Source organism: Muntiacus reevesi, chromosome 2, assembly GCF_963930625.1.
Source record: "Muntiacus reevesi chromosome 2, mMunRee1.1, whole genome shotgun sequence".
Taxonomy (NCBI): Eukaryota; Metazoa; Chordata; class Mammalia; order Artiodactyla; family Cervidae; genus Muntiacus; species Muntiacus reevesi.
This window is the reverse complement of record NC_089250.1, coordinates 45,510,397-45,537,672: the sequence shown is the minus strand read 5'-3', so window position 1 is coordinate 45,537,672 and position 27,276 is coordinate 45,510,397. Positions and strand designations below refer to the sequence as shown.

At 40.2% G+C, this 27,276-nt stretch overlaps 1 protein-coding gene across 10 annotated transcripts in view; it reads right to left on the bottom strand.

The window, feature by feature from the left end:
- DIP2C (disco interacting protein 2 homolog C) overlaps positions 1-27,276 on the bottom strand; it is a 288,874-nt gene that overhangs the window by 108,690 nt on the left and 152,908 nt on the right. For 8 of the 10 annotated variants that reach the window (XM_065921423.1, XM_065921432.1, XM_065921426.1 and 5 more), the window contains 3 exons: positions 20,320-20,430; positions 6,286-6,411; positions 3,169-3,378 (listed from right to left, as the gene is read on the bottom strand). In XM_065921423.1, the coding sequence (XP_065777495.1) occupies positions 3,169-3,378; positions 6,286-6,411; positions 20,320-20,430 (447 nt within the window). The remainder of the gene's footprint in view (positions 1-3,168; positions 3,379-6,285; positions 6,412-20,319; positions 20,431-27,276) is intronic. The other 2 variants (XM_065921431.1, XM_065921430.1) reach the window with 1 other exon arrangement.

Sequence of the window (27,276 nt, the reverse complement as noted above, 5' to 3'; positions counted from 1 at the left end):
GCTAATTATGCATCAAGCACATGAAGGCACGTCTACCTGCTTAGCAGGATCAATGCAGGAAACCTGACGAGAATTTCCTTGCTGATTCAAACAGCAGCATTCATGCTGATAAACTCTATGATACTCTGGAAATGCAATTACTTCTATGAATATCTGGCTAATGACAATATACCACAACATGTGCAGATGAAACCTATATGTGACAATATCTCAAATGTGTTAGTCACAAAGGATGACATACACCTTACCTATACATCTGTAGCTCATGAAGAAGTCTCTTTAATTTCCTGACTATACAAATTTTGATGCTGAATGTACAACAACGTTATCTATTCTGCTTTGTTCTTATTTCTTAATCTAGAAATGTAGTAATAGTTTCTTTTCACTTTCTCTATTTCCATGTAGCTAATTCCGGTAATATTTTACTCCAGTGCCTTTTTATAAATAAACCTCTTGAAGTTTCAAGTGTTGCTTTAATTCTTCTGGTTACTCTAAATTATGTTCCTTGACTTTTGATAAAGTATTTTAAAGGTACTAATCCTTTGCCAATTGTCTCAGGAACACAGCATGCACAAAGGTTCTGCAGACACTCTAGTTTTCTCTCTTGACAATGTGGAGGCCCTGTTCTGTCTAGGTTGCAAAGGCCATTGCACGGTGCATCCATCTTCCTGAGTCACAAATGTGCATGTCTCAGGCGTTAGCATCTTGTGACAGGGATGCCTTGAGCCCTCACTGTCAGTGCTCAAGTGTGAATACCATCTAGCAGAGCCAAAGGAAGAAAGACTCCCTGGATGGGGACCACGTCATCCACTAAACCAGTCTGACAGAAGGTGAGTGCTGCCCCTGTGCATCAGGATGGATGTATAAGGATGCAGGATTTCCTTCTAAAACAACAGAGCAGAAGTACTACTCACTTGTCTGTCACTTGATGGTCTCTAACCACTCATTTTCCCTCTGCCCACTGGGCGAGAGACATTTCCCACAGACTCTATCCAAGTGCCTCACCTCAAGAGGTGTATTCCTCTTTGCACCCAAGGTGCAAAGTGGTGGTTTATTTGACCCTACATTTCTTAAAACACACATGTACACATAATACTTTCTTATTTTGCAGGCTTTTGGTGGCCTCAACAAAAGGTCAAATACTGTCAATTCTGAATTTTCACTTCTTTGGCTTTTGTCACAGGGATAAAAAAATCTTAATTCTCCTTTTCTTATTATTTTGCCACTGCTTTCTTTCAACAAAATTTGTTTTGCATTTATAGAAAATTCCTATATATTCTAGGAACTTATCTTTGTGCCAAATTAGAAATTAGTGAAATGTCACATACTCAGAAGCTCTCTTTTAGTTACACTGAGACTTAACGCACATGAGTAATGCAACCTTTTATGGTCTGGGTAGGTTTAATTCTCTGTGCTATAATTTCTTCCAATACTCCATGTGTAACTTCATAAAGTGAGAAACAAATGCAGGGAGTAATATGTCCAAAATAACATATTTATCTTGGTAAGATTGCTGATATTTCCTTAAAAGTGAAGTGAATCAGGAAATACACATTCCCAAGGTCAGAGCGAGGGGCAGAGGTAGAGGGAGCTTCATGCCCCCCCTGCACATGTGGCTGCTGGATGCAGCACACGGACAGCGCCGAGGGACTGTCTCAGGTTCCTAAACATTCGGGGAAAACTTTTAGTGTCCAAAAATATCTAATAGTGGCAAGTTTCTCAGATTTCAAATAGTTTTTCAGTACACAGTAACCAACGTATGCTACCAAAAATGTTTTAAACTCAAATTTAATAATACCACTTTGCATGTGAGAATTACTTTAAAAACTATGAAGAATTTTCCTATTTTCCCCTTTTTATTCACAATGGAGAGGTGGCAAAGGAAAGACAGATCATTCTTCTTCTTTCCAGTAACAAACTAGAGCAGGCCAACAGTGACTGCTGAGGAAGCCAGCCCTCCCTGTGTCCTGCTGGGAGACAATTGGCCTCACTGCTGATTCTGGAAAGGCTGCGGCTTTTAACCTCAGCTGCATGCTGAGCAAGTACCACTGAGGCCAAGTCCTAGAAGTCAGTATGGAACTCCTCTGACTCCGTCATGGAGATAGTAATCTAGAAAAAAAATACTGTGTGAGTGTGAATCTGAGAAGGTGGCAGAGTATTGAATTCATTCATTTCACTAACCTATTTTCTAAATGTGGATTTTTTGGATAGGAAGCTAGATGTGGGAGGAGGACATGCACCTGCCCTGTGCTTAGTTCTCAACCACTGCACTGGTGTCCCTGGACGTGGCTGACCCTGGTCCACATCATTTGAATGGAGAACATACTGAATCATCTTGGCACCACATTCAAAGCAAGTGATTTACTTTTATGAACATTAATATTTTATTATTTAAGTATTTAAAAATCTCAATCCACAGATGGAAATGGATGAGAACAGATCTGGACCTCATACACCAGATGAATGTGGCACAGTGAGTGTCAGGCGAGGGTAGAGGCAGCAACATATGACCCTCAGGTACTCCAGGTTCACAGAGCTCCACTGCTCATTCAATACACTCCTTTCCTCTAATAACTCTTACTTATTTTCAAACACCTTGCCAATACTTCCAAACTCTGTGCTTTTTTAAATACAAAGGATCCCACTTCTCATAACCTAACATACATTCTGGGAACCATCCCAGAAATCTGAATGCCTATAGCAGAAAACTGCTGTAGTGATGAAAGCTGCAGTGATGAAAGTCTCCCCTTTTCAAAGTAAGGGCAAAGTCACTCTCAACTGCCCAGTCATGCTTATTAGCATGATTAAAATGTTACTTAAGACTGCATTATAGCATGAAGAGAAGAAAACGTGTAACCAGATATGGCTACATGTTTCCCTAATGAACAAGAATGCACTCCTCTATGAGCAGAAAACTCCTAAATTATAATTGTAGAAGACGTCTAGGATGTGAAAAATAGTAAAAACCAAGAGTTTCACAGAACAGTAAAGCCAACACAGCAAAGCAGTCCAGGAGCAGAGACAGGGTCTGACCTATCCCTCAAGTGGGTTCTGAGGCCACAATGCACAGACAGGGAAAAGGCAAACTAAAAGGTGTAGGGACACTCAGCAGCCACTCAAATGCACAGACAGGGAGAACAGCACAGCTGACTGACGCGGGGCACTCACCTATGTGCGTCTGAGCCATGACGTCGGCCAGCCTGTGGGCGGCACCACTCCCCCCACTCTGGGTAGAAGAGGACGAGGTGGTGGAGGTGGTAGAACCATGGATGGCCTGGCTGATCCAATGCTCCATGTTGATGCTGCCCTGGCTGGAGGTGGGGGTCCCCTGGGAGTCGCCCTGCACCGAGCCTTCGTCTTCTGAGCCAGAGGAGGTATCTGTGGGAGAGAGGCGATTAGCTGCGACTGGGGCAAGCAGCACTCCCAGCCCCAGGCCCTCTCCAAACACAGACCCATCTCACACACTAACTGGTAAATGACCTTCGAACACTCTTGAAAAGTTACAAGCTTTTCAGATGACAAATTATTTTTCAGTATAGTGAGGTCTTCTTCCAAAGCACCTTACCTTACTTACATATATATGCTAGAGTCTTCTTGACATTCCAAACTCAGACAAAGACATCCTCACCTGTCCTCCACTCAAGACGTTGGGGAATAACAAAATGTTTTTCTGTGCACTCAGACACCAAGCAAGAAGGTCATGGTGGCATTTTCTGAGACACTAAACTTCAAGTGTTCAAAGTGTGATGCTCTGTGAGCCCTTCTTTATTCGAAGTGTTTCTCTGAGCCACGTGCTATTTTAAGTTGTGTGTGAGTGTGGCAGGTTGTGAATAAAAAATTTTATAATGATAGTGTTGGCATTTATGATTGTACAAAACTATCTCAAGTGATATTGTCACTAAGACTCTAAATAACAGTTTACAAGATGTACTATACAGTATATCTGAAAATGCTAACCAAACAATTAAATGCACCAAAAATGACATTTTCAATAATGTTCTTTTATATTTTGCAAAGACACTTGTACAGGATTTGTTCTTCTGAAAATTCTGTCTTTCATCATGAACAACACAGTAACACCCCTGAGGACGGAGTCAACATAAAGAAAAGCACACACACACATAAATCACACCGCACCTTGTACTTCAGACTCAGTATTTCCCATAAAAAGTGGCTCAGAAAAAGGTCCAACTCCCTGAATACTGTCTAGTTTCAAAGCTTTAGTTAAAATATATTTGAAGTGGGTTTGTTATCCATATAAGTTCATTCTGTTTGTTATACACATACAAAATTAAAATTTTCACATTCATATTTCGGCAAATTATAACCACAAACTAAACAAACAAGATTAAGTATACTAAATATGGTTGTGTTTGACTCTTTGCAACCCCATGGACTGTAGCCCACCAGGATCCTTTGTTCATGAACTCTCCAGGCAAGAATGAATACGGCAGAGCGTTATCATTCCTTTCTCCAGATCTTCCCAACTCAGGGACTGAACCTGGGTCTCCTGCATTGTAGGCAGATTCTTAGCCATCTGAGCCATCAATGAATCCCATGCTGATTTAAAAACAGTTCAAATTACATGTTGTGGCTCAGAATTAAGAAATGAAGGAATGTAAGGAAATCAGCAAAAAGGACTCCCTTTCCTAATAGAAAATTCTATTCCTGAGATAAAGAACATTTCTTGTATTATCCTTTAAGAAAACACAAAACAACTAGGTTTTACACTATTTAAGTTTTGTCTTAAAAGTTCAGAACTTTCACTTTTGAAGGCATGAGAAGTTGAAGAGAGGTCTGAATTAGTACCGGACATACCTGATTACATCCCTGAGTTGAAGTATGTGCTTCTATTACCCTCACTGCTTGCAAACACTCAGGACTAAACTTTACAAGACTCCAAAAAGTGCTTTATATATTCAACTATTCTTATTCCACCTTAAATTTCTCTTGTGAACAAAGGGGTGTGCCAGGTAACTTAGGTCTGCAGAAAAGAAAGAGTGGCAACCACGCCATGAATAATGTTGGAACAAGAAACACACACACACATACACACACATAAAATCAAGTAAATTAGGCTCAATCCTTTGTGTTTCTAATAGATACCTGGACATTTAATTTTGTGCTTCACTTCAGTTTTGAAGATAATAACATGTGTGTACGTGCATGCTAAGTCGCTTCAGCCATGACTGACTCTTTGCAACCGTATGGACTGTAGCCCTCCAGGCTCCTCTCTGTTCATGGGATTCACCACAAGAACACTGGAGTAGGTTGCCATGCCCTCCTCCAGGGGATCTTCCCGACACAGGGATTGAACCTGTGTCTCTTGTGTCTCCTGCATTGGCAGGCGGGTTCTTTACCACTAGCACCACATGATATAGATTATAACTATTTGCACAGAGTTAAGTAGAGAAATTAGGTAGTTACATAAAATTCAAGATGAAACAAAAGCAGAAATATAAATGGGATATTACCTTCAACCATTTATATCAGGGGTGGACAGGCCTGTGGACCAAACTTTCTGCTTAAACTCATGACAAACTTTTATTAGCATAGAGCTATGTCTCTCACTGATATGCTGCCCTTGACAGCTTTAGTAACTCAATGGCAAAGCAAGCAACTGTGATACCCAAAAATACTATCTGCACTTTACAGCAAAAACTGATGTCACCAGATTTAAGTAACTGCCTGAAAATGAAAGTTGCTCAGTCGTGTCCAACTCTTTGCGACCCCATGGACTAGACAATCCATGGAATTCTCCAGGCCAAAATACTGGAATGGGTAGCCTTTCCCTTCTCCATGGGATCCTCCCAACCCAGGGCTCAAACCAGGGTCTCCTGCATTGCATGTGGATTCTTTACCAACTGAGCTACCAAGGAAGTAACTGCCTAAATTTTTCAATTCATTCAATTTCTTAACAGAACATTACAACGTATTGATATTTTGAAGACTTGAGAATATGCATACACCAGTCTAAGCAGAGAAGAAATCCAACTCCTCCTGCTGTGACGAATTAAATTTTATAGGACTTTAACAAAAGTCTGTATCATATTTATGAGTCTAAAATATTAAAATGCATATTTATATAGACATTATAATGCATACATGCCAATTTTCCTTCCGAGTTTAATTTAGAGCATATACACTGTTTCTGGACTTCTGGTTCTCAAAAATGTGAATTATAGCACCATGATTTTGAAAGCTAAAGAGACTGCAGTTGCTGGCACTAACCTAATTCTAAGGCATGCTCATCCCTCTATGAAGTCAACAGGGCCTGCTGCTCACCTGGGGGTGTGTAGGCGTCCATCGAGGTCTGCACAACCAAGGACCTGCGTTTGGAAGGCATAGGCACTGCCATCTTCCTTTCTTTGTGTTTAGCGAGCGCAGCCTGGACAGCTTCTGTATGGACATCTGAAACAAAGCGGGAGCTCAATCACTCCATTGTTTGAAGACAGCCCCAAGGCCCCAAGCTTCTCTGCCTTGTTTCTGGTCCTGTGACAGATTCTATCTTCCTACAGACACTGTCACAAATGGAAGAGTGGGGAAGGAAGGAAAGTAAGTATAAGCCTGACAGTTTGAAAGCTCCAGGAAAAAGGCATTTGAATTCATTTGCAGACTTTTAACTATTCATTTTATTACCCTGGAATCTGTATAATCAGGTACTGGATGTAAATCTCTGTGGTGTTATTCTTTCCTTAGTCAGTGGACCTTGATCTTCAAATATTTCTTCATGGGTCACATTTTCAAGTTTCATAATTCATTTCCATGTCTGTTAAGGGAAGTATGTACACCTTACAGGCTGTACAGTAACGATTTTAAGCTAACAGTTTCTAAGTATCAATTATGGGGCAGTCCTTATATTAGGTAATCTTTGTATATTAACCCATTACATTAACTCCACCAATCTTTTTTAATGCCTGTTTTGTGAGGTAGTGGCCTCAGGACTGGGTGTGGAGAATCAGGTGGACAAGGTACTATCTGTCATGTAGCTCACTTTCTAAAGGGCTAAAGAAAGACAAAGAGACCGTCAAATGGGATAGGAATGGAAATCAGATAAAAAGATTGAATGGCTACTTAATTGTGAAGCCAGGGAAGAGATCTCTTACTGGGAAATCTGCATAGTAAGATGAAAATCCCCAAGACAGGGAAAAATCAACTCAAAGACCCTGCACTGTGAATGAGGGTAGTGCCAGCAAGACACATACAGCACCAGCCAAGGGACCCACCAGGGTGAGGGCTTTGCAGAAGTGGTTGTAAGTCTGACAGGGAAGCATGGGGTTGAGGAGTAAGAGTGGATGAGGGATCATCCTGGCTGCTGGGAAGGTGCCAGCTAGAGAATGAGAGAGGAGCCAGGAAAGCAGCCAGAAGGCAGCAGTCAGGGTATGACTACACTCACCAACTTCCACACGTTCTATGGAGGAGGCTCTCGTTTTTCCCCTTTCACAAACAAGAAAGCAAAGGTGTAAAGCTCTCCCAGTGTAACTTGTCAGTGGCAATGACTGGGTGTGAACCAGGTGTGAGCACCTCCAGGGCCCACATCTTCACCACTAACCACACTGTTCTCTAACTGCTCCTAAGAAACCCCACCCTGTTAACATTAGAGAGTCAGGGACACAGACCAACCCTCAGGACAGATGCAGCCTGCATTCTCCTTGTAATAATGCTTCATTGGAACAGACAGGCATCATTTCTGTGTATGTCATCTATGGCTGCTTCCATACTGGAAAGCAGGGCTGAGCAGTTGTGACAGAGACCATAATGGCCTAGAAAGCTAGAAATATTTGCTATCTGGCCCTTTACAGAAAATATTTGCCAACAGTTGTTCTAGAGCATATCACATACCAAACACAATGACTTTATTATTTTTTGTTCAGATTCTGTGTGCACTGCTCTTCTCTCCTCATCTAAATTCAAAGTACTTAAAGACAAAAACCCAGTTTCTGGTTACTCTTAAACTCCTAGATTGAAAACTGGTGACTGAATGACTTGACTTTACGTTACTGAACAAAACTAAAGGGCTCATTAATGAGCACACTGGTTCTCCACACATCAAACACTTTGCTTTATATAATATAATCTCCTTCTTAGGTTTTTGGATGTAATTTCAAATGTACAGAAAATAATCGGCAAGGATAGTACAGAGAACTCTGGTATAACTTTTACACAAACTCACCATTTATATTTGACCCCACTGCTTTCTTTACATGAGTTTTTTCCCTAATCATGTGAAAATAGTAGCTACCATGTTTTTCTATACCCAAATATTTCAACATATTTCCTATAAACAAAGATAGTCTCTTACATAATGTGAATTCTCAAAATTGGGAAATGTAACAATGATAGACTTTGTGTGTGTGTGCTAAGTCGCTTCAGTTGTGTTTGACTCTGTGTGACCCTATGGACTGCAGCCTACCAGGCTCCTCTGTCCATGGGATACTCCAGGCAGGAATACTGGAGTGGGTTGATGTGCCCTCCTCCAAGGGATCTTCCAGCAAACAAATCTATGTCTCTTATGCCTACCTGCATTGACAGGTGGGTTCTTTACCACTAGTGCCACCTAGGAAATCCAATGATATACTACCATCATCTAATTCAAACTGTAAGTTCAAATGGTGCCAACTGTCCCAGTAACTTACTTTGCAGTTATTCTCTCTAGTCTGTGATTCAATCCAGGACCATGGGTGCATGTATTTATTAGATTATCTTTGCCCTCGTAGATTTGGACCAGTTTCCCAGCTTCTGCATTCCATGAAACTGGACATTTTAAAGGATCAGTCAGTTCAGTCACTCAGTTGTGTCCGACTCTTTGCAACCCCATGGACTGCAGTATACCAGGCTCCCCTGTCCATCACCAACTCCCGGAGCTTCCTCAAACTCATGTCCATCAAGTCAGTGATGCCATCCAACTATCTTATCCTCTGTAGGCCCCTTCTCTTCCTGCCTTTAATCTTTCCCAGCATGGGAGTCTTTTCCAATGAGTCAGTTCTTCACATTAGTTGGCCAAAGTATTGGAATTTGAGCTTCAACATCAGTCCTTCCAATGAATATTCAGGACTCATTTCTTTTAGGACTTTAAAGGATACAGGCCAGTTATTTTGTAGACTGTCTTCAGCCTGGGTTTTCTGATATTTCCTCATGACTAGATGCAGACCATGCATTTTAGCAGGGACTTCACGTAAGTCTGTTCCCTACTGATGGAGTTAACTTTGGTCCTAAGTTAAGGTGGTGCTATAAAGCTCTTCTAAAGTAAAGACGCTATTTTTCCCGCCATGCAATAGTCTGTAAAGAAACTGCCAACATGATTATGTTTTGAAAATATTCACCCCAAGTCTATGGCTCAACTTTCATACCTTTAATAGTGTGCTTGATGAGGAGAAATTTTTCATTTTCATGAGATTCACTCTCTTATTTTTACCTCTCTAACTAGCACTTTTTGAATTCTGTCTATGAAATCTGTGCCTAACCCAAGGTTTGGGAAGCTTTATACTTCTACCTTTTACTCTTAGGTCTAGGAATCACTTCAGCTTAATTTTTCTAAGTGGTGGAGGCTGGTGTTTTACATATCTTCTTCAATTTTTCAAGTACAACCTGTTGTAGAGACTTTCCTTTCCCTATTAAACTGCCCTACCTCCTTTGTCAAATACCACCTGATCATGTGTGTATGGGGATAATTCTGAACTTTCTATCTGGTACAGTAAATCTGTATGTCTAACATTTTTTTAGTTCTATACTATTTTGATTAGTACAGTTGTTGCTTTTATCAGTTAGAATATTATTTACTGGAGCCATATCACAAAGAAATTTATATTTTACTATTTTTTTAACTGCAGAATTTCCAGGTGGTCAGCACAGTACTGTCAACTGCAAACACATGACTGTGCAACATACCCCAGAAGGCCCCACGCTGCATGGGTACAAGTCTACATCCACCTAACAGCAGCTCACCACCTCCCTGTCCCTAAGCAGCCATCATCGAGCTTTCTATTCCTACAAGGTGACTAGTTTCGACAACCGACGTAAGTGGAATCACACAGTAGGTGTTCTTCTGTGATTGCTGTATTACTCAAGGCAAAATGTCCTCAAATATATGCTAGAGAATGTGTCATAAATTCCTTTCAAGGCTCAGTAGCATTCCACTGTATATACACACTGCATTTTCTTTATCCAATCATCCACTGATGGATATTTAAGGTGCTCCCACCTCCTGGTTACTGTGAACAGTGCTGACTGTAAATATCTGGTTCAAACTCCTGCTTTAGATTATTTTGGATATATAACTGGAAGTGGAATTGATAAATCATATTGGTGGTTCTATTGGGTGGGCCAAAAAGTTATCTTTTCGTTAAGTTTGGGGAAGATGAAATTATGAAGTTGCCTGAAAAATGACAGAAGGTAGTGGAACAAAATGGTGAATAAGTTGTTCAATAAAGTTCTAGGTAAAAATGAAAAGTCCCATCTTTCACTTAAAAACTGAAGGGACTTTTTGACCAACTCAATATGTACATATCACATCTTTATCCACTCATCCGTCAGTGGACGCTTGGGTTGCTTGCATGTCTTGGCTACTGTAAACAGTGCTGCTATGAACACAGGGGTGCATGTATCCTTCTAAATTATAGTTTAATGATCTGTTTCTAATTTCAAATTCCAATTGTTTATTGTTGGTATATAAGTGGCTTTTTTTTTCTATTAACCTTATATTCCACAACCATGCTATAATCTTATGAACTTTCAATTTTTTCTTGATTCTTTAGGGTTTTCTACATAAAAAAGTCACATCACAACAAACGTGTATACTTTTAATTTCCTTCACTTAGCCTATTGCATTAGCTAAGACTTTCAGTATAATGTTGAAAAGTAATGATGATGGGACATTTTTACCATGTTGTTGATCTTAGTGGGAGGTCTCACCACCAAATATTAACTGTAATTTTTTTCATATTCTTCATCAAATTGAGGATGTTCTCCCCTATTCCTAGATTGCTGAGAATTCTTGTCATAAACAGGTACTGGATTTTGTGAAATGCTTTCTCTGCATCTATTGACAGGGTCATTTTTTTTTCTTTAGATAGATTACATTAACTGATTTTCCATTGTTAACCCAGCTTTGCATACCTGGAATAAATCCCACTTGGTTGTGTTGTGTAATAGTTTCTGTTTTTGGATTTGATTTGCTAATATTTTGTTGAGGAATTCTGCACCTATGTTCATGAGAGATACTAGTCTGTAGATTTCCTTTCTTTTAATATCTTTGTTTAGTCTTTGTATTAGGTTAATGCTTGCCACATAGAATAAATTAGGAAGTATCCCCTCTGCTTTTATCTGCACAAAGAGAATACAGGACACAGGTACAACTTTTTCCATAAATGTCTGATAGACTCACCAGTGAACCTATCTGGGCCTGGTGCTTTGGAAAGCTATTATTGTTTCAGTGTTTTGGCCTATCTAGTTGACCTCTTTCTTCTTGGGTGAGTTTTGGCAGATTGTGTCTTTCAAGGAATGGATCATTTTCATCTGGGTTTTTGTATTTGTATTCACAGAGTTGTTTGTAATATCCCCTTAATATTCTTTTATTGTCTATGGGATTAGTAGTAATGGTAATTTTTTCATTTCTGATATTAGTAACTTGTGTGTTTTCTAATTTAGTCCTAACCTGCCTACAGTATCAGTTTTAATGACCTTTTAAAAAAACAGGATTTTGGCTTGATTTTCTCTATTGCTTTGTTTTCAATTTATTTCTCCTTTTATTTATTTTCTTCTTTTAATTTACTTTCCCCACTTTTCCTGGTTTCCTAATGCTTCTTGAAGCTTTTCAACTATACCATTCAGTGCTGTATGTCTTCCTCTAAGCAATGCTTTTGTTACATCCCACAAATTTTGATCCTCTGTATATTCATTTTCTCTTCAATTCAAAATATTTAAAAAATTCTTAGACTTCTTTGACCCAAATGTTATTTAGAAGTGTGCAGTTTAACCTCAAAGTATGTGGGGATTTCCCAGTTACCTTTCTATTACTGATTTCCAGTTTAATTCCATTGTGGGCTGAGAGTATACTTTGATTTCTACCACTTTCAATGTTATGAAGTGTTTTAAAGCCCAGAATATAGTCTATCTTGGGGTATCCAGCATGAGAACTTGTATTCCGCTATTGTTGGATGTCAATTAAATCCAGTTGATTGATGCCCTTACTGACTTTCTGCCTGCTGGATCTGTCAATTATCAATACAGAGATGTCAAAGTCTTTGTCCATTTATTCTTGTTTTACTGGTTCTTGTCTCACATTATTTTTTCATACTTTGTTGTTGTGCATATACACATTAAGAATTATTATATCTTCTTAAATAATTGACCCCTTTACAATTATGCAATGCTCCTCTTTTCTCTGATAACTTTCCTTGCTCTGAAGTCTGCTCTACATGAAATTAATATAGTTACTCATGCCTTTGAATTAGTATTCGCACTGTACCTTTCTACATCTGTGTCTTTCTATTTCAAGTGGATTTCTCATATAGACAATGTAAGTGGGTTCTGCTTCTTACCCACTCTGGCAGTCTTCACCTTCTATCTGGTGTACTTAGACCACTTACCGTCAAAGTTATTATTGATATACTTGGATTACTATTTACCATGTTTGTTACTGTTTTCTGTTTGTTGCATTTAGTCTTTATTTGTCTTAAACCCTTTTCTTGCCTTTTCTAGCTTTAACTAAGTATTTTATAGGAACCCATTCTTCTCTTCTGGCATATCAATTATACTTCATGTTTAAACTGCTTTCAGTGGTTGCCCTTGAATTCATAATATATATTTCACAATTAATCTGAGTTCACTTTCAAATAACACTATAACTCTAGTGTGGTATGAATACCTTACAACAGAGTATTTCTAGTTCCTCTCTCTTGTAACATTGTTTTCATTCATTCACTAATTAATATGCTATCATCACCCAAACGTTTATCTGTAAGATCAATTGTGTGTGTTAGTCACTTCAGTTGTGTCTGACTCACTGCAATCCTATGGACCACAGACCACCAACCTCCTCTGTCCATGGCTTCACCAGGCAAGAATACTGGAATGGGTTGCCATGCCCTTCTCCAGGAGGTCTTTCCAACCCAGGGATTGAACTCACATCTCTTAAACTCCTGCACTGGCAGGAGGGTTCTTTACCATTAAGAATAAGTAAAACAAAGGATTTTACCTTCATCTATTCCTTCTCTAGCATTCTTCCTTTCTTTATGTAGACCTGAGTTTCTGACCTATCCACCTTTAGTCTATCAATGAGTTAATTCTTCATTTCCGCTACAGTGTTTCTGAATTCTAGCAATGTCTTTAGTCTTTCAGAGTTTCCATTATCCATGCCCAATTCTGGGGTCAGCAGTTTGCCCAATGACCTCAGTTCTTTAATGCCTTAAACAAAGGTTGTTGGCAGGTCAAGAAACAACAGTTAGAACTGGACATGGAACAACAGACTGGTTCCAAATCGGGAAAAGAGTACTGTCACCCTGCTTATTTAACTTATATGCAGAGTACATCATGCAAAATGCCAGGATGGATGAAACACAAGCTGGAATCAAGATTGTCGGGAAGAGTTTGAGTAAGATAGGTGTTAGCTCTTCTCTAAATTTTTGGTAGATTTCAGCTGTGAAGCCATCTGGTCCTGGGCTTTTATTTCCTGGAAGATTTTTGATTACAGTTTTGATTTCCTTGCTTGTGATGGTTCTGTTAAGATCTTCTATTTCTTCCTGGTTCAGTTTTGGAAAGTTATACTTTTCTAAGAATTTGTCTATTTCATCCAAGTTGTCCACTTTATTGGCACAGAGCTGCTGGTAGTAGTCTCTTATGATCCTTTGTATTTCAGTGTTGTCTGTTGTGATCTCACCCTTTTCATTTCTTATTTTGTTAATTTGGTTCTTCTCTCTTTGTTTCTTAATGAGTCTTGCTAATGGTTTGTCAATTTTGTTTATTTTTTCAAAAAACCAGCTTTTAGCTTTGTTGATTTTTGCTATGTTTTTGCTATGTCTCTTTAGTTTCTTTTGTATTTATTTCTGCCCTAATTTTTAAGATTTCTTTTCTTCTGCTAACCCTGGGGTTCTTCATTTCTTCCTTCTCTAATTGCTTTAGGTGTAGAGTTAGGTTATTTATTTGGCTTTTTTCTTGTTTCTTGATGTAAGCCTGTAATGCTATGAACCTTCCCCTTAGCACTGCTTTTACAGTGTCCCATAGGTTTTGGGTTGTTGTGTTTTCATTTTCATTCATTTCTATACATATTTTGATTTCTTTTTTGATTTCTTCTATGATTTGTTGGTTATTCAGAAGCGTGTTATTTAGCCTCCATATGTTTGAATTTTTAACAATTTTTTTCCTGTAATTGAGATCTAATCTTACTGCACTGTGGTCAGAAAAGATGACTGGAATGATTTCAATTTTTCTGAATTTTCCAAGACTAGATTTATGGCCCAGGATGTGATCTATTCTGGAGAAGGTTCCGTGTGCACTTGAGAAAAAGGTGAAATTGATTGTTTTGGGGTGAAATGTCCTATAGATATCAATTAGGTCTAGCTGGTCCATTGTATCATTTAAGGTTTGTGTTTCCTTGTTGATTTTATGTTTAGCTAACAAACACATGAAAAGATGCTCAACATCACTCATTATCAGAGAAATGCAAATCAAAACCACAGTGAGGTACCATTACACGCCAGTCAGGATGGTTGCTATCCAAAAGTCTACAAGCAATACATGCTGGAGAGGCTGTGGAGAAAAGGGAACCCTCTTACACTGTTGGTGGGAATGCAAACTAGTACAGCCACTATGGAAAACAGTGTGGAGATTTCTTAAAAAACTGGAAATAGAACTGCCATATGACCCAGCAATACCACTTCTGGGCATACACACCGAGGAAACCAGATCTGAAAGAGACACGTGCACCCCAATGTTCATCGCAGCACTGTTTATAATAGCCAGGACATGGAAGCAGCCTAGATGCCCATTCGCAGATGAATGGATAAGGAAGCTGTGGTACATATACACCATGGACTATTACTCAGCCGTTAAAAAGAATTCATTTGAATCAGTTCTAATGAGATGGATGAAACTGGAGCCCATTATACAGAGTGAAGTAAGCCAGAAAGATAAAGAACATTACAGCATACTAACACATATATATGGAATTTAGAAAGATGGTAATGATAACCCTATATGCAAAACAGAAAAAGAGACACAGAAGTACAGAACAGACTTTTGAACTCTGTGGGAGAAGGTGAGGGTGGGATGTTTCAAAAGAACAGCATGTATATTATCTATGGTGAAACAGATCACTAGCCCAGGTGAGATGCATGAGACGAGTGCTTGGGCCTGGTGCACTGGGAGGACCCAGAGGAGTCGGGTGGAGAGGGAGGTGGGAGGGGGGATCGGGATGGGGAATACATGTAACTCTATGGCTGATTCGTGTCAATGTATGACAAAACCCACTGAAATGATGTGAAGTAATTGGCCTCCAACTAATAAAATAAAATTAAAAAAAAAAAAAAAAAAGATTGTCGGGAGAAGATTATCAATAATCTCAGATACGCAGATGATACCACCTTTACAGCAGAAAGTGAAGAAGAACTAAAGAGCCTCTTGATGAAAGTGAAAGAGAAGAGTGAAAAAGTTGGCTTAAAACTCGGAACATTGAGAAAACTAAGATCATGGCATCCGGTCCTATCACTTCATGGGAAATAGATGAGGAAGCAATGGAAACAGTGAGAGACTTTATTTTCTTGGACTCGAAAATCACTGCAGATGGTGACTGAAGCCATGAAATGAAAAGACGCTTGCTCCTTGGAAGAAAAGCTATGACCAACTTAGCATATTAAAAAGCAGAGACATTACTTTGCCAACAATGGTCCATCTAGTCAAAGCTATGGCTTTCCCAGTAGTCATGTATGGATGTCAGGGTTGGACTATAAAGAAAGCTGAGCGCTGAAGAATTGATGCTTTTGAACTGTGGTGTTGGAGAAGACTCTTCAAAGTCTCTTGGACTGCAAGGAGATCCAACCAGACAACCCTAAAGGAAATCAGTCCTGAATATTCACTGGAAGGACTGATGCTGAAGTTGAAACGCCAATACTTTGGCTACCTGATGTGAAGCACAGACTCATTGGAAAAGACCCTGATGCTGGGTAAGATTGAAGGAAGGAGAAGGGGACAACAGAGGATGAGATGATTGGATGGCATCACTGACTCAATGGACATGAGTTTGAGCAAGCTCTGGGAGCTGGTGATGGACAGGCAGGCCTGGCGTGCTGCAGTCCACAGGGTCTCAAAGAGTCACACATGACTGAGGGACTGAACTGAACTGAACTGAAGCCTTTTCTTGTGTAAGGATGTGTATGAGGATTTCTGTGCTTCCACCACATGCCCAAGTGGAAACCAAGTCTACATCCTCTATTCCATTTTTTTTCTCATTATTTTCTCACTTCTTTTTCTTGTGCACTCATTCAGTTTCTCTTTTCTGGCTTCTTAAGTTAAATCCTTATTTAATTTCCAGGATCTCTTCCTACCTAATATAAGTATTTTTTGGTAACTATTGTATCAGTGTCTAAGTACTGTTTTGGTGTATCCCATAAATTGATGGATCACTTTTTTTTTTTTTACCTGAAATATAAATCCTCTTAACACACCCCTGCTTCAACCAGGAACCTACCCCAACCCAACTACCTATACATATTTCTGAAATCCAACTCTGACTGTGTCTTCTTCTGTTAAATGACTAGGCATAACTATCAAGCTTTATTAGTTTTCGACAAGCAGACCTTTTAAAACTGTCTTCAGCTGCATCTTCTGCCTTCTCCTCCATTCTTACACAACGTTTGGCATAACCTAGCACAGCACTATGAAAGACAATTTTCTGCTGTGGTGGTGATTTTCCACATCTGCACTGCCCAGTATAGTAGTCACTTGTCTTAAAACGTGGCTAGTAAAAAAAAACCACAGAAACAGAATTTCAAATCTTATTTAATTTCATTAATTTAAGTATAAAATTTCTCTTGTGCATACTGACTACCATGCTGGATGATTCAGCTTTACACAGACAGAGTTTGTCTTTCACTAGGAATACTAAGTGGAGTATGCAGTCTGATTTAAGTCTTCTAAGTAAGAAAATGTTATTTTCTGATTTATACCCCAAAATTGATGAAAACCTTTAAAGTTTTACTTATGGGATTAATGCTTTGGTATTTACTGAATTAGAAAGGAAACTGAAAAACTTTTTAAAATACATGACTTCATAATCATGGATTCCACTGGCTGTAAGAATGATAACATCATCATGTCAGGCAGCCTCTGGAAAAACCCACTGTACATTCACAAAAGAATGAGACTAAAAGAGGCAAGTAATGTGTTAGTATTATCCTGGAAATGGCTTGTCCTCACAGACTTTCCTGAAAGGGTCTTGAATCGCCCCACAGCTCCCTATACTCTGAGCTCTTCCTCCTGGAGGAAGACAGTACTCCATGACATTCGAGCTGGAATGAGCACAAGGTAGATGTTTTCTAGGTAAATGCCTATTTATTCATTCACTTTCCAAATCAAATTTCAGTTCCCAAAGGAAATTATTTAAAAAGAGAGGTACAAATATTCTATAAAGAATTCCAGTAGGAGTTCATTACCATGTAAAGCAATGGGTTTAGAAATGAAAATATATAGCCAAGAAATATTAAGTCTGTGGCTATATGGTTGACCAGATTGACTGTTAATTAGGTCAACTGTCTAAAGGATAACAGAATTACCTCTTGGCTAATAAATTTGGTCATTGAAACAACCAAAGTAATTCTACTGCAAGTGGTCAAAGAATTTTAGAAAGCAAAATATTCTGAGAGTCACAAAACCTTTTCTCTTAAATGTCCTCTATCTTCTGTGCTGGTACAGGAGAAAATATTATCCTGAAACATGTACACTCAAAACAGATTAAAACAAGCTTCTAAGATTTTATACCACTTAAAAGAAACAATATATGAGCATAAACTCTAAAAGAAAGTAACTTAGCATTGAAATGCCTAAATTAAGAAAACTAATTAGAGTATTTTAAAACCAGGAAACAGCAGATAATGACATAGTGAAGGAGACTATCAAATGAGTCCAGGGATGCCCCAAAGGCCCTCCTTAGTTTTCCTCTAGGGTGGATGTCATCCCATATGATGGTGGCACTGAGTCAGTTAAAGAAAATGAGAACACAGCTGAGCTTTCAAAAGCACATGGAAAGATCCTCTGGATATGTATGCTCCTTAAAACTAAGCAGTCATTACTTATTCAAAATTAAGAGTGTAAATTTAAAAAAAATTTAAAACTATATATGGAATAATATTTTTCACATCTTACATGATAATTGAAGGAATACCTGAACTATTTTTCATGTATTCTCTACATAGTAAGTAAATAGCTGGGGCAAATTCCACCACCTTTAACCTACAAATGGGAAACTGAATTCTGGAATGGCAGACCCAGAGAGGATCATCTATACAGCTGTACAACCTAGACATCTCAGAGTCACCAAAATCCCCTCTCTCACATACCCCTGCCTTAACTCACCACATCTCACGTCTCACTGGCACTGACTCATATCCTGTACAAATACCTCAGGTGTCCAGGGGCTTCCAGATCCTCCCTTCTAACTCATACTACACAGTGTTACCAAAGTCATCTGCAAACTCCAACCTGCTCCAGTTGTGACTCTGCTTAAAACCTTTGAATGGAACCCTATCATTTTCAGGATAAAGTCCAAGTGCCAAAAGATACCGATGGGAGTGAGCACTTGTCTACTGTCTGTCTATACACATGCTTACACATATGTCTCTGTGTGTGTGTACATGTGGGTCTCTACCTGCATGTCTCCCATATGTATGACTATGTACATGTATCTACATCTGTGTGCATGATATATAAAATGCACAAAAGAATCAAGACAAGGGAGTAAATCTTAACATTCCACAGCAAGTTGACAGCACATATATATGTGCTACCCTTCTAATTAATCTGAAAGGGGCCTCTGAGATGCCTGAATAAAGTAAGACAAGCTCTTGGTAAGTGCTAGGATAAAACTACCTGTGAAAACACAGAACGTAAATTTGGTTACAAACCCCTGCCTTCATCCCACCCCACACATTGTCCCAGGCATCAGGCCTGAGACAGCCAAGAAGGCAAAAGAAGCAGCAGTGAAGCTGCACTAGTCTTCTTCCTAGTTTCTACAGTCCATTCTTATTGCTTCTGCACATAAAGATTCCTGATGCCATAAAGTCCATCTTATGCCATCTTCCCATCTAGAAAGGAGAGCTGGGCCAGGAAGTCAAGCACACAGCTCCTGAGCTTGGTGGGAAGGGTGGCAGCTTATCCTTCAAGTCCCCAATAAGGGAAAGACTCACAACACTGAGAGGTTCACAGGGCTGATCCACCTGCCTCTATGTGAAGTAGCTCAGCTACTTCACTTTTTGCAGTCTCAGCTTCCTCTTCTGCAGCACAAAACAGCCGTTAAGTATGTCACCTTTCTGTTATAAAAACCAACTGAGGTAACACCATTGCAAGTACTTGAAAATATAAAGTGATATATAAATGTTATAGTTTGGACTATCATCATCAGCAATCCACATGTACCCTGAATTGGTGTCCCAGCAACAACACTTATCATTTTCTTTAAAAAAAATTATAGTTGGGAAATCAGTAAAAAAACAACTGGAATCCAGATGGTGGCGGAAAAAATACTCAAAAGAGTTAAACATTAATCACAATACAACTTTCCTGACGCTAAATTAATGGAAGAAATTTAAGTCTGTCAAGCCCAGATGACTGCTCTAAAGCAGAATTATGAAGACAGCATGCTTATACGCAGCACCATAAAACACAAAGGAAATAAACAACACACAAATTATTAAGAATTTTATTTCTTTTTTGAAAACTCTACTTGAAAAACAAATCACTGAGGTTAAAAGAGAAGGAAAAATACTAGCAACCAAGATAGGGAAAAGTAAAACCAAGCTTTTTGAAACCAGTGTTAAACTTTGTAACACCTAAAAAATGAGCAAAATTTGGCTTACAAAAGGTTACTACATTTTAAATTATTGTAATATTCTAAATAATGGACACTATCTTAAAAATATAAAAAGAGTTACTTTTTACTGAATTTTATTGTGTGCCCTGGAAAGTGTATCCATGTCTGAGGTAAGAGGTCATTTGCACATCACAACCAACCACAAACACACCTGAACACACTGCTGTACATTCACACAGCTTCCTCAGACATGTGTCCACTCCTGCATTTCACCACCACCCACATTACATCTGGCACCTTACCCGACCGGTAGCGCTCATCTCGTGACCCTGAGGACCTTCGGCGGTGATAGCGAGAGGCAGAGGAAGGAGTGACTGGAGCCCGGCGCTCTGGAGGCAAAGCTTGATCCACCCCTGGGTTAAGGAAGACAGCAAAGTAAGGTGAGGTGATGGGCAGCTGGAGTTCACTAACTCTGCCAAGCAAGTCATCTGGCGGAATAAAGCCCTGACTCTCTGTTTTCCCACGGCCAAGCTAAAGCACATAGGGGAGTGGGCATGGAAGGCTGGGACAGCCCAGGTGAGGAGCAGGAAAGAAAGCACCAGTCCAGGCTCCTTCCTGTCACAAATGCCTGTTATATGCATGTGAAGTGATGCAGAGTAAGCCATAGCAACAATTTTTAAAATTATAATTATCATTAAATTAAAAGTAACTGTATATAAGTCTTGCAGAGTATTTTTATAATTCAGGTTGCCAGGACTGAACATAAACTTTCATCTTTCTTCATTCAAAATTTCAAACTCTGGCAACCTTACTCCACTTGATGCTAAACAAGTGAACAAGCCATATTTCATATAGCTTTGAAGAATTACCAAAACTGTTAAAATCATCAAATAAAAATGATTCAGTTTCTGGCCAAAAGCTGACTTAACTCTGGCCAACGTGATAGCTATTCAGAAACAGGGTAGACAAAGGCACAATCCAGAGAAAATTACTAGGTACTACGAGAGAGATTTAATTACCACAGTTCAGAATAAGGAAATGCTGAGCATTAAAGATTAACTGCTGCTTCTTCAGAAAAGGGCCAGTAATACTTGACAGAAAGTGAACCAGAAAAAGCAATCTTAACCCAAAACTGTCTAGTCCCTGGTTTACCATGATGGCTCCACAAGAGCTAGCTACTCATCCTTGAGGTTTAATATTCCTCTTACACTGGAGATTTCTGCACCTCATTTTTTCACAGAAAAAATATGTGTGAACTCCACATATTACATTTGCTATGTTAGAACTGCACAAAAGTACACCGTACACTGCAGCTCTGTGCTAGGTTCCATGAGCCTTCACCTAGCAAGTGTATTAATGTCACTGTCATTAATTAACAGTTCTTGTCACTGAACCATTCAGAGCTCCAAGTTTTTCTCAAGTTATTGCTACAATGATCTTTGAAAAAATTACTTTGTGAAAGAATTACTTTATATTTTTTATCAGACAGATGCACATAATTTATGAAATCAAAGAGTACTATTAAGTCTCACAGGAAAATAATAGTTACCTGGCGCTTACATTATTGAACCTTAGAATTCTAAGCAACATTATCCATATAGTTAAAATTTTTTAAATTTATTTGTATAAATGTATTTATTTGAAAATTATGTATAATCATTGCCTTTCATGCCAATTACTATCGAGAAGGTAAATTATTTTATCTTTAACTGGAGGATAATTGCTTTACAATGTTGTATTGGTTTCTGTCATACATTAACATGAATCAGCCATAGGTATACATACGTCCCATCCCTCTTGAACCTCCCTCCCATCTCTCACCCCATCCCACCACCCCTCTGGACTGTCAGAGAGCACCGGGTTGAGCTACTTGCATGATACAGCAAATTCCCACTGGCTATCTATTTTACATTCGGTGGTGTATATATGTCAATACTACTCTCTCAATTTGTCCCACCTTCTCCTTCCCACTCTGTGTCCACAAGTCTGTTCTCTATGTCTGCAACTCTATTACTGCCCTGCAAATAGGGTTAGGGTTAGGGATAATCATTGCCTTTCATGCTAATCATTGTCAAGAAGTTAAATTATTAAATGAGAATCTGATGCTATAATCTTTATGTAAATCTGTTTATTTTTTTCTTCTGTCTCCTGTCACCTTTTACACCTTTTTTTACATAAGGAGCTGCAAGCAAGCATTATGTTCTCCAGCAGAGGCATTACCAGATCTATTTTCAGCAGGTCTTTTACCCAGGCTATTCCATTTGCCCAAAGAAGAAAGGCCCAGTCTCTTGCCTGTGACTAAGCACAGTTTTCATCACCAAGGCGGAGCTGTTCTCCCTCTCCAGCACTGTGCTCTGATTTAGGGCCTCTGGTACAGTATTGCCTGGTGTCCCTGAGTCTGGAGGCTCTTAGTTCCCTTTCTCCAGACAGCAAACTTCTCTGCAGGAATGCAGAAGGAGTGATCGCCTGTTGCCTAGAAGCCATGCCTACCCACAATGCCCACCATCATGATTTCATCAGCCCATTCACCTGCTGCCTTCCTCACCGTGGCTAAATACGGTGCCTCTAATCATCAACCTTATAGAGCCTAAAAACACATTATTATTTCTCCATTCTCTTGTCCTAGAGATTCATACTTTATCCATTTACTGACATCACAGGGCAGTTCTGGGAAGAGGCAGAGCTAACGCACACTGTCAAGCTGCCAAGATTAAACAGTGCCTCACACACACGCACACATTTAGCTTCCAATCTCAGTACTGTTACCCATCAACTCCTTTCAAATATGCTTCCTGAAATTAGTTTCAACCTTGACCCTTTCAGGTCCATAGGTGGCCATATCCCTCCTCTGGGAAGTGCAGTCACAGCACCTGCAGACCAGCTATCAGTTCAGTCGCTCAGTCATGTCCGACTCTTTGCGACCCCATGGACTGCAACACACCAGGCTTCCTTGTCCATCACCAACTCCCACAGCTTGCCCAAATTCATATCCATTGAGTCCAAGATGCCATCCAACCATCTCATCCTCTGTCGTCCCGTTCTCATCCTGCCTTCAATCTTTCCTAGCATCAGGGTCTTTTCCAGTGAGTCAGTTCTTCACAACAGGAGTCCTAAGGATGGAAACTTCAGCTTCAGCATCAGTCCTCCTAATGAATATTCAGGACTGATTTCCTTTAGGATGGACTGGTTGGATCTCCTTGCAGTCCAAGGGACTCTCAAGAGTCTTCTCCAACACCACAGTTCAAAAGCATCAATTCTTTGGTGATCAGCTTTCTTTATGGTCCAACTCTCACACCCGTACACGAACTTCTGGAAAAACCATAGCTTTGATTAGACAGACCTTTGTTGGTAAAGTAATGCCTCTGCTTTTTAATATGCTGTCCAGCTTTGGCATAGCTTCTCTTCCAAGGAACAAGCATCTTTTAATTTCATGGCCACAATCACCTTCTGCAGTGATTTTGGAGCCCAAGAAAATAAAGTCTCTCACTGTTTCCAGTGCTTCCCCATCTATTTGCCATGAACTGATGGGACCAGATGCCATGATCTTAATTTTCTGAATGTTGAGTTTTAAGCCAACTTTTTCACTGTCCTCTTTCACTTTCACCAAGAGGCTCTTCAGTTCCTCTTCACTTTCTACCATAAGGGTGCTGTTATCTGCATATCTGAGGTTATTGATATTTCTCCCAGCAATCCTGATTCCAGCTTGTGCTTCATCCAGCCCGACATTTCGCATGGTGTACTCTGCATATAAGTTAAATAATCAGGGTGACAATATACAGTCCTGACATACTCCTTTCCCAATCTGGAACAGTCTGTTGTTCCATGTCCAGTTCTAACTGTTGCTTCTTGACCTACATAGACTTCTCAGAAGGCAGGTAAGGTGGTCTGGTATTCCCATCTCTTGAAGAATTTTCCACAGTTTGTTTTGATCCACACAGTCAAAAGCTTTATCGTAGTCAATGAAGCAGAAGTAGATGTTTTTCTGAAATTCTCTTGCTTTTTCTATGATCCAATGGATGTTGGCAATTTGATTTCTGGTTCCTCTGCTTTTTCTAAATCAGACCAGCTATACGACATGTAACTTAGGGCTCACCTGCTATGGACCCTACACTTCTGTCTTCAGAAAGCTAAGTTTGCATACGGCATTGTGAATATTTACTCTCAAAGGCAGAAAAATAAGAATTTACAACCCAAGGTTTTAAAAGTTTTTAAAAGAAAATGAATAAATTAGACAAAATGAGAATAGCTTCGATAAGTCACCAGCCTCAGGACATTAAAAGACATTAAAATATAAGTGTGCATATTTCAAATATTGGTTTTTACCTGACCTCACTGTGAATGAAATTTGAGGTAGCTTAAACATACTTCAGTCAAATAAGCAACTCCAAATTAGAACGACCTGGTACACAGGAGAACGTGGGGCAGTAACCAAGGGATCTTGCCTGTGACCCATCGTAAGAGGAGCTGACCACATGCTCCTGGTGGGATGGGCTGTCTCCCAGCAAGAGTAATCACAAATAATCAGTAAAACACACAGTTACAGCCCAGTATTTAGCACTGCTGAGGTCTCACGCTCAGGCATCCCTGAAACCTAGCTCTCGGGACAGCCCAAGATGGCCAGCATGTCTTCGATAGAAGGGAGGGAGTTCCAAGGAAGGTGGGGTAACTGTCTAGAAACACGCAACACAAGGTGGATAACAAAAAAAATTCTTCCCAGGTAAAAACATGACAGAGATCAAGACTGGATCTCTTCTCCCACAAACACTGATCAAGCACCACTTGCTTCAGATCCCACATGAACTGAGGGCAATGCATGTGGACAATGCCATGCTCTGAAGATGGTGCCCCAACCTGTTGTTGGCACAGTCTGTGACCCTGGGCCTCAGTTTCCCATCTTTAGGCAGCACTGACAGGTACAGCCAATGCTTTACAGCACTGGCGTAAGCACTGTATATTCACTAAACTATTAACACAGTTGTATGAGACAGGCTTCTGCCATTTCACTGGGAGCAATCAAAGGCCCAGAACTGTGTCTGTGCCACTCCAGCAGTGCCCATCCATGTGTGATGGGCACTCCTTCCTGGTGCACTCAAAGCCAGGCAGAGGCCAGGGCCCTGAAGCAGAGGCTCCCTTCTGTTCAGTGCTGCACTCCAGATGCAGTGGTCACTTGTCACACAGACCAAGTCCAGCTGGCACTCTGCATCTGGGAAGAGGTACTTTTGTGATCTCACCACAAAACTACTGTTCAACCAGCAGTCTTATAAACAGAGATGGGAACTACTACAATTCCAGACTGTTACCCAGTAACAAACTCAGAGCAGCTGAAAGCTGCTGAGGTGGTGTGACTAAGGTGTGTGCATGGATCCTCACTTTGGACACATTAAGGGACTCTTAACAGGCACATTAAGAGTCCAGAAAAGGCAACAACTGTCTGGCTGTCTGCCTGCAGCTGAGTGCTGTCCCTGGCTCACAGAAGGAACTCAGGAAGCACTGTTGAACCAGTAAGTAAAACATCTAAGGCTCATGCAGAGGGCTGCAACACATCAATTCATACACAAGTCAGTGAGTTTTTGTTCCATTTAGAATTGCAATGGGACTCTAAATAAAACTCTTCATCAAAGTGGGAGAGCAGAGATGCATGAGAGGAAGAGGAAACAAAAGGACAGCACAGGAGAGAGTAAAACACAGCTGTCCACGCCTCGGAGTGTGCACCCTCCTGGGACTTCCATTTATGCATGTGGCACATCCTCAGCCCATTCTCAGACACCCTCATCCTTCACGGCTCCTTTCTTCCCCACCCTGAACTTTATCCTCAAGGTTAAAAGTTCACTGCCCTGACCCTTCATAGTCAGATGCCACCTGCTGCTCCAGGCACCCTCTCCACCCCCAGGGCCACCGCAGCCATGAATGTCAGTCTCTCTTCAATCCAACCAGGCTATGCCTGGTTCATGCCTCTGCACCCTGTGGACTCCAGAGCCAAGGCCCAGGCTCCTTCCCTGGCCACCAGCCTCTCTCCACCTCAGGCTCCCCATGAGCCACCTCCCACTCCTGCCTCCAGGTTCCTGTCACAGAGTAACTGTTGCTGTTCCCAAGTTCTTGACCTGCTTATCACCACTCACTCCTCCAGATGCTTTTTCCTCTGCAGAGCTGAAAACTTTGTTTGAGCTCACGGGGTAGAAAGCAGAGAAATAAGCCTTTTTTTAAAATTAGAATGTCAGTTACTTTCAATATATGTTTAAGAAAGGTTCCCTGAAACTAACTTAACAATGTAAAACAACTACACTTCAATTAAAAAAGGCTCCTCAAAGAAAACCCTAACAGCACAGTTCTGGCACCTAAACAATCCACCAATTTCAGATTATTAAATAAATGCAGTCATTTTATTAACACTATGGTAAACCAGACACTAGAAATCACAGTAATCCTAAGAATAACCTAAGAATAAGGCCTATAGGGGCTGGTCCATTCACCATGACACAATGGTACACTACAGACCAGAAAACCTGCAGCATAGACACCATACAGTTGCTCAGAATATTAAATGTTCTAGAAAAAGTAAGTATTTCTAAATTCAGATAGTAAGAGAAAAACACTAAAAAAACACCTTGGTTTTCAACAGCTTTTAAAAGGAATCATGAAAAAAAAATAAAAGGAATCATGAAAGACATGTAAAATAAAACAAAGATCTTATTTCCACTAACTACAGACAAATCACTGAACCTCTGAACCTCGGTTCCCACACGTGCTGGGATGCAGACATAGACATAGTAATACAGAGTGACTGTTCCTCTCAGGACCCTCACCGTGACTCAAGGCTCTCCCTCCGCTCCTCACCTACAGCATTCATGGATCTCAGCGTCCTGCAACCTCACTGGGCACTCCAAGGGCTCTTACTTAAGTGAAAATATGCACTAGATAGTTGGTAAAATTGCCGAGGATCTTTCCATATTTGTACACTGGCAAGTTTTGAATCCTCTCATTCTCTTCTAGCACATAATTATACTTTGCTTCCCACAACAGAGTGAAGTGGAAGTCACTCAGTTGTGTCTGACTCTTCACGATCCCATGAACTATACATACAGTCCATGTAATTCTTCAGGCCAGAATACTAGAGCAGGTAGCCTTTCCCTTCTCCAGGGGATCTTCCCAACCCAGGGATCGGACCCAGGCTGCCCGCATTGCAGGTGGATTCTTTACCCGCTGAGCCACAAGAGAAGCCCAAGAATACTGGAGTGGGTAGCCTATCCCTTCTCCAGCGA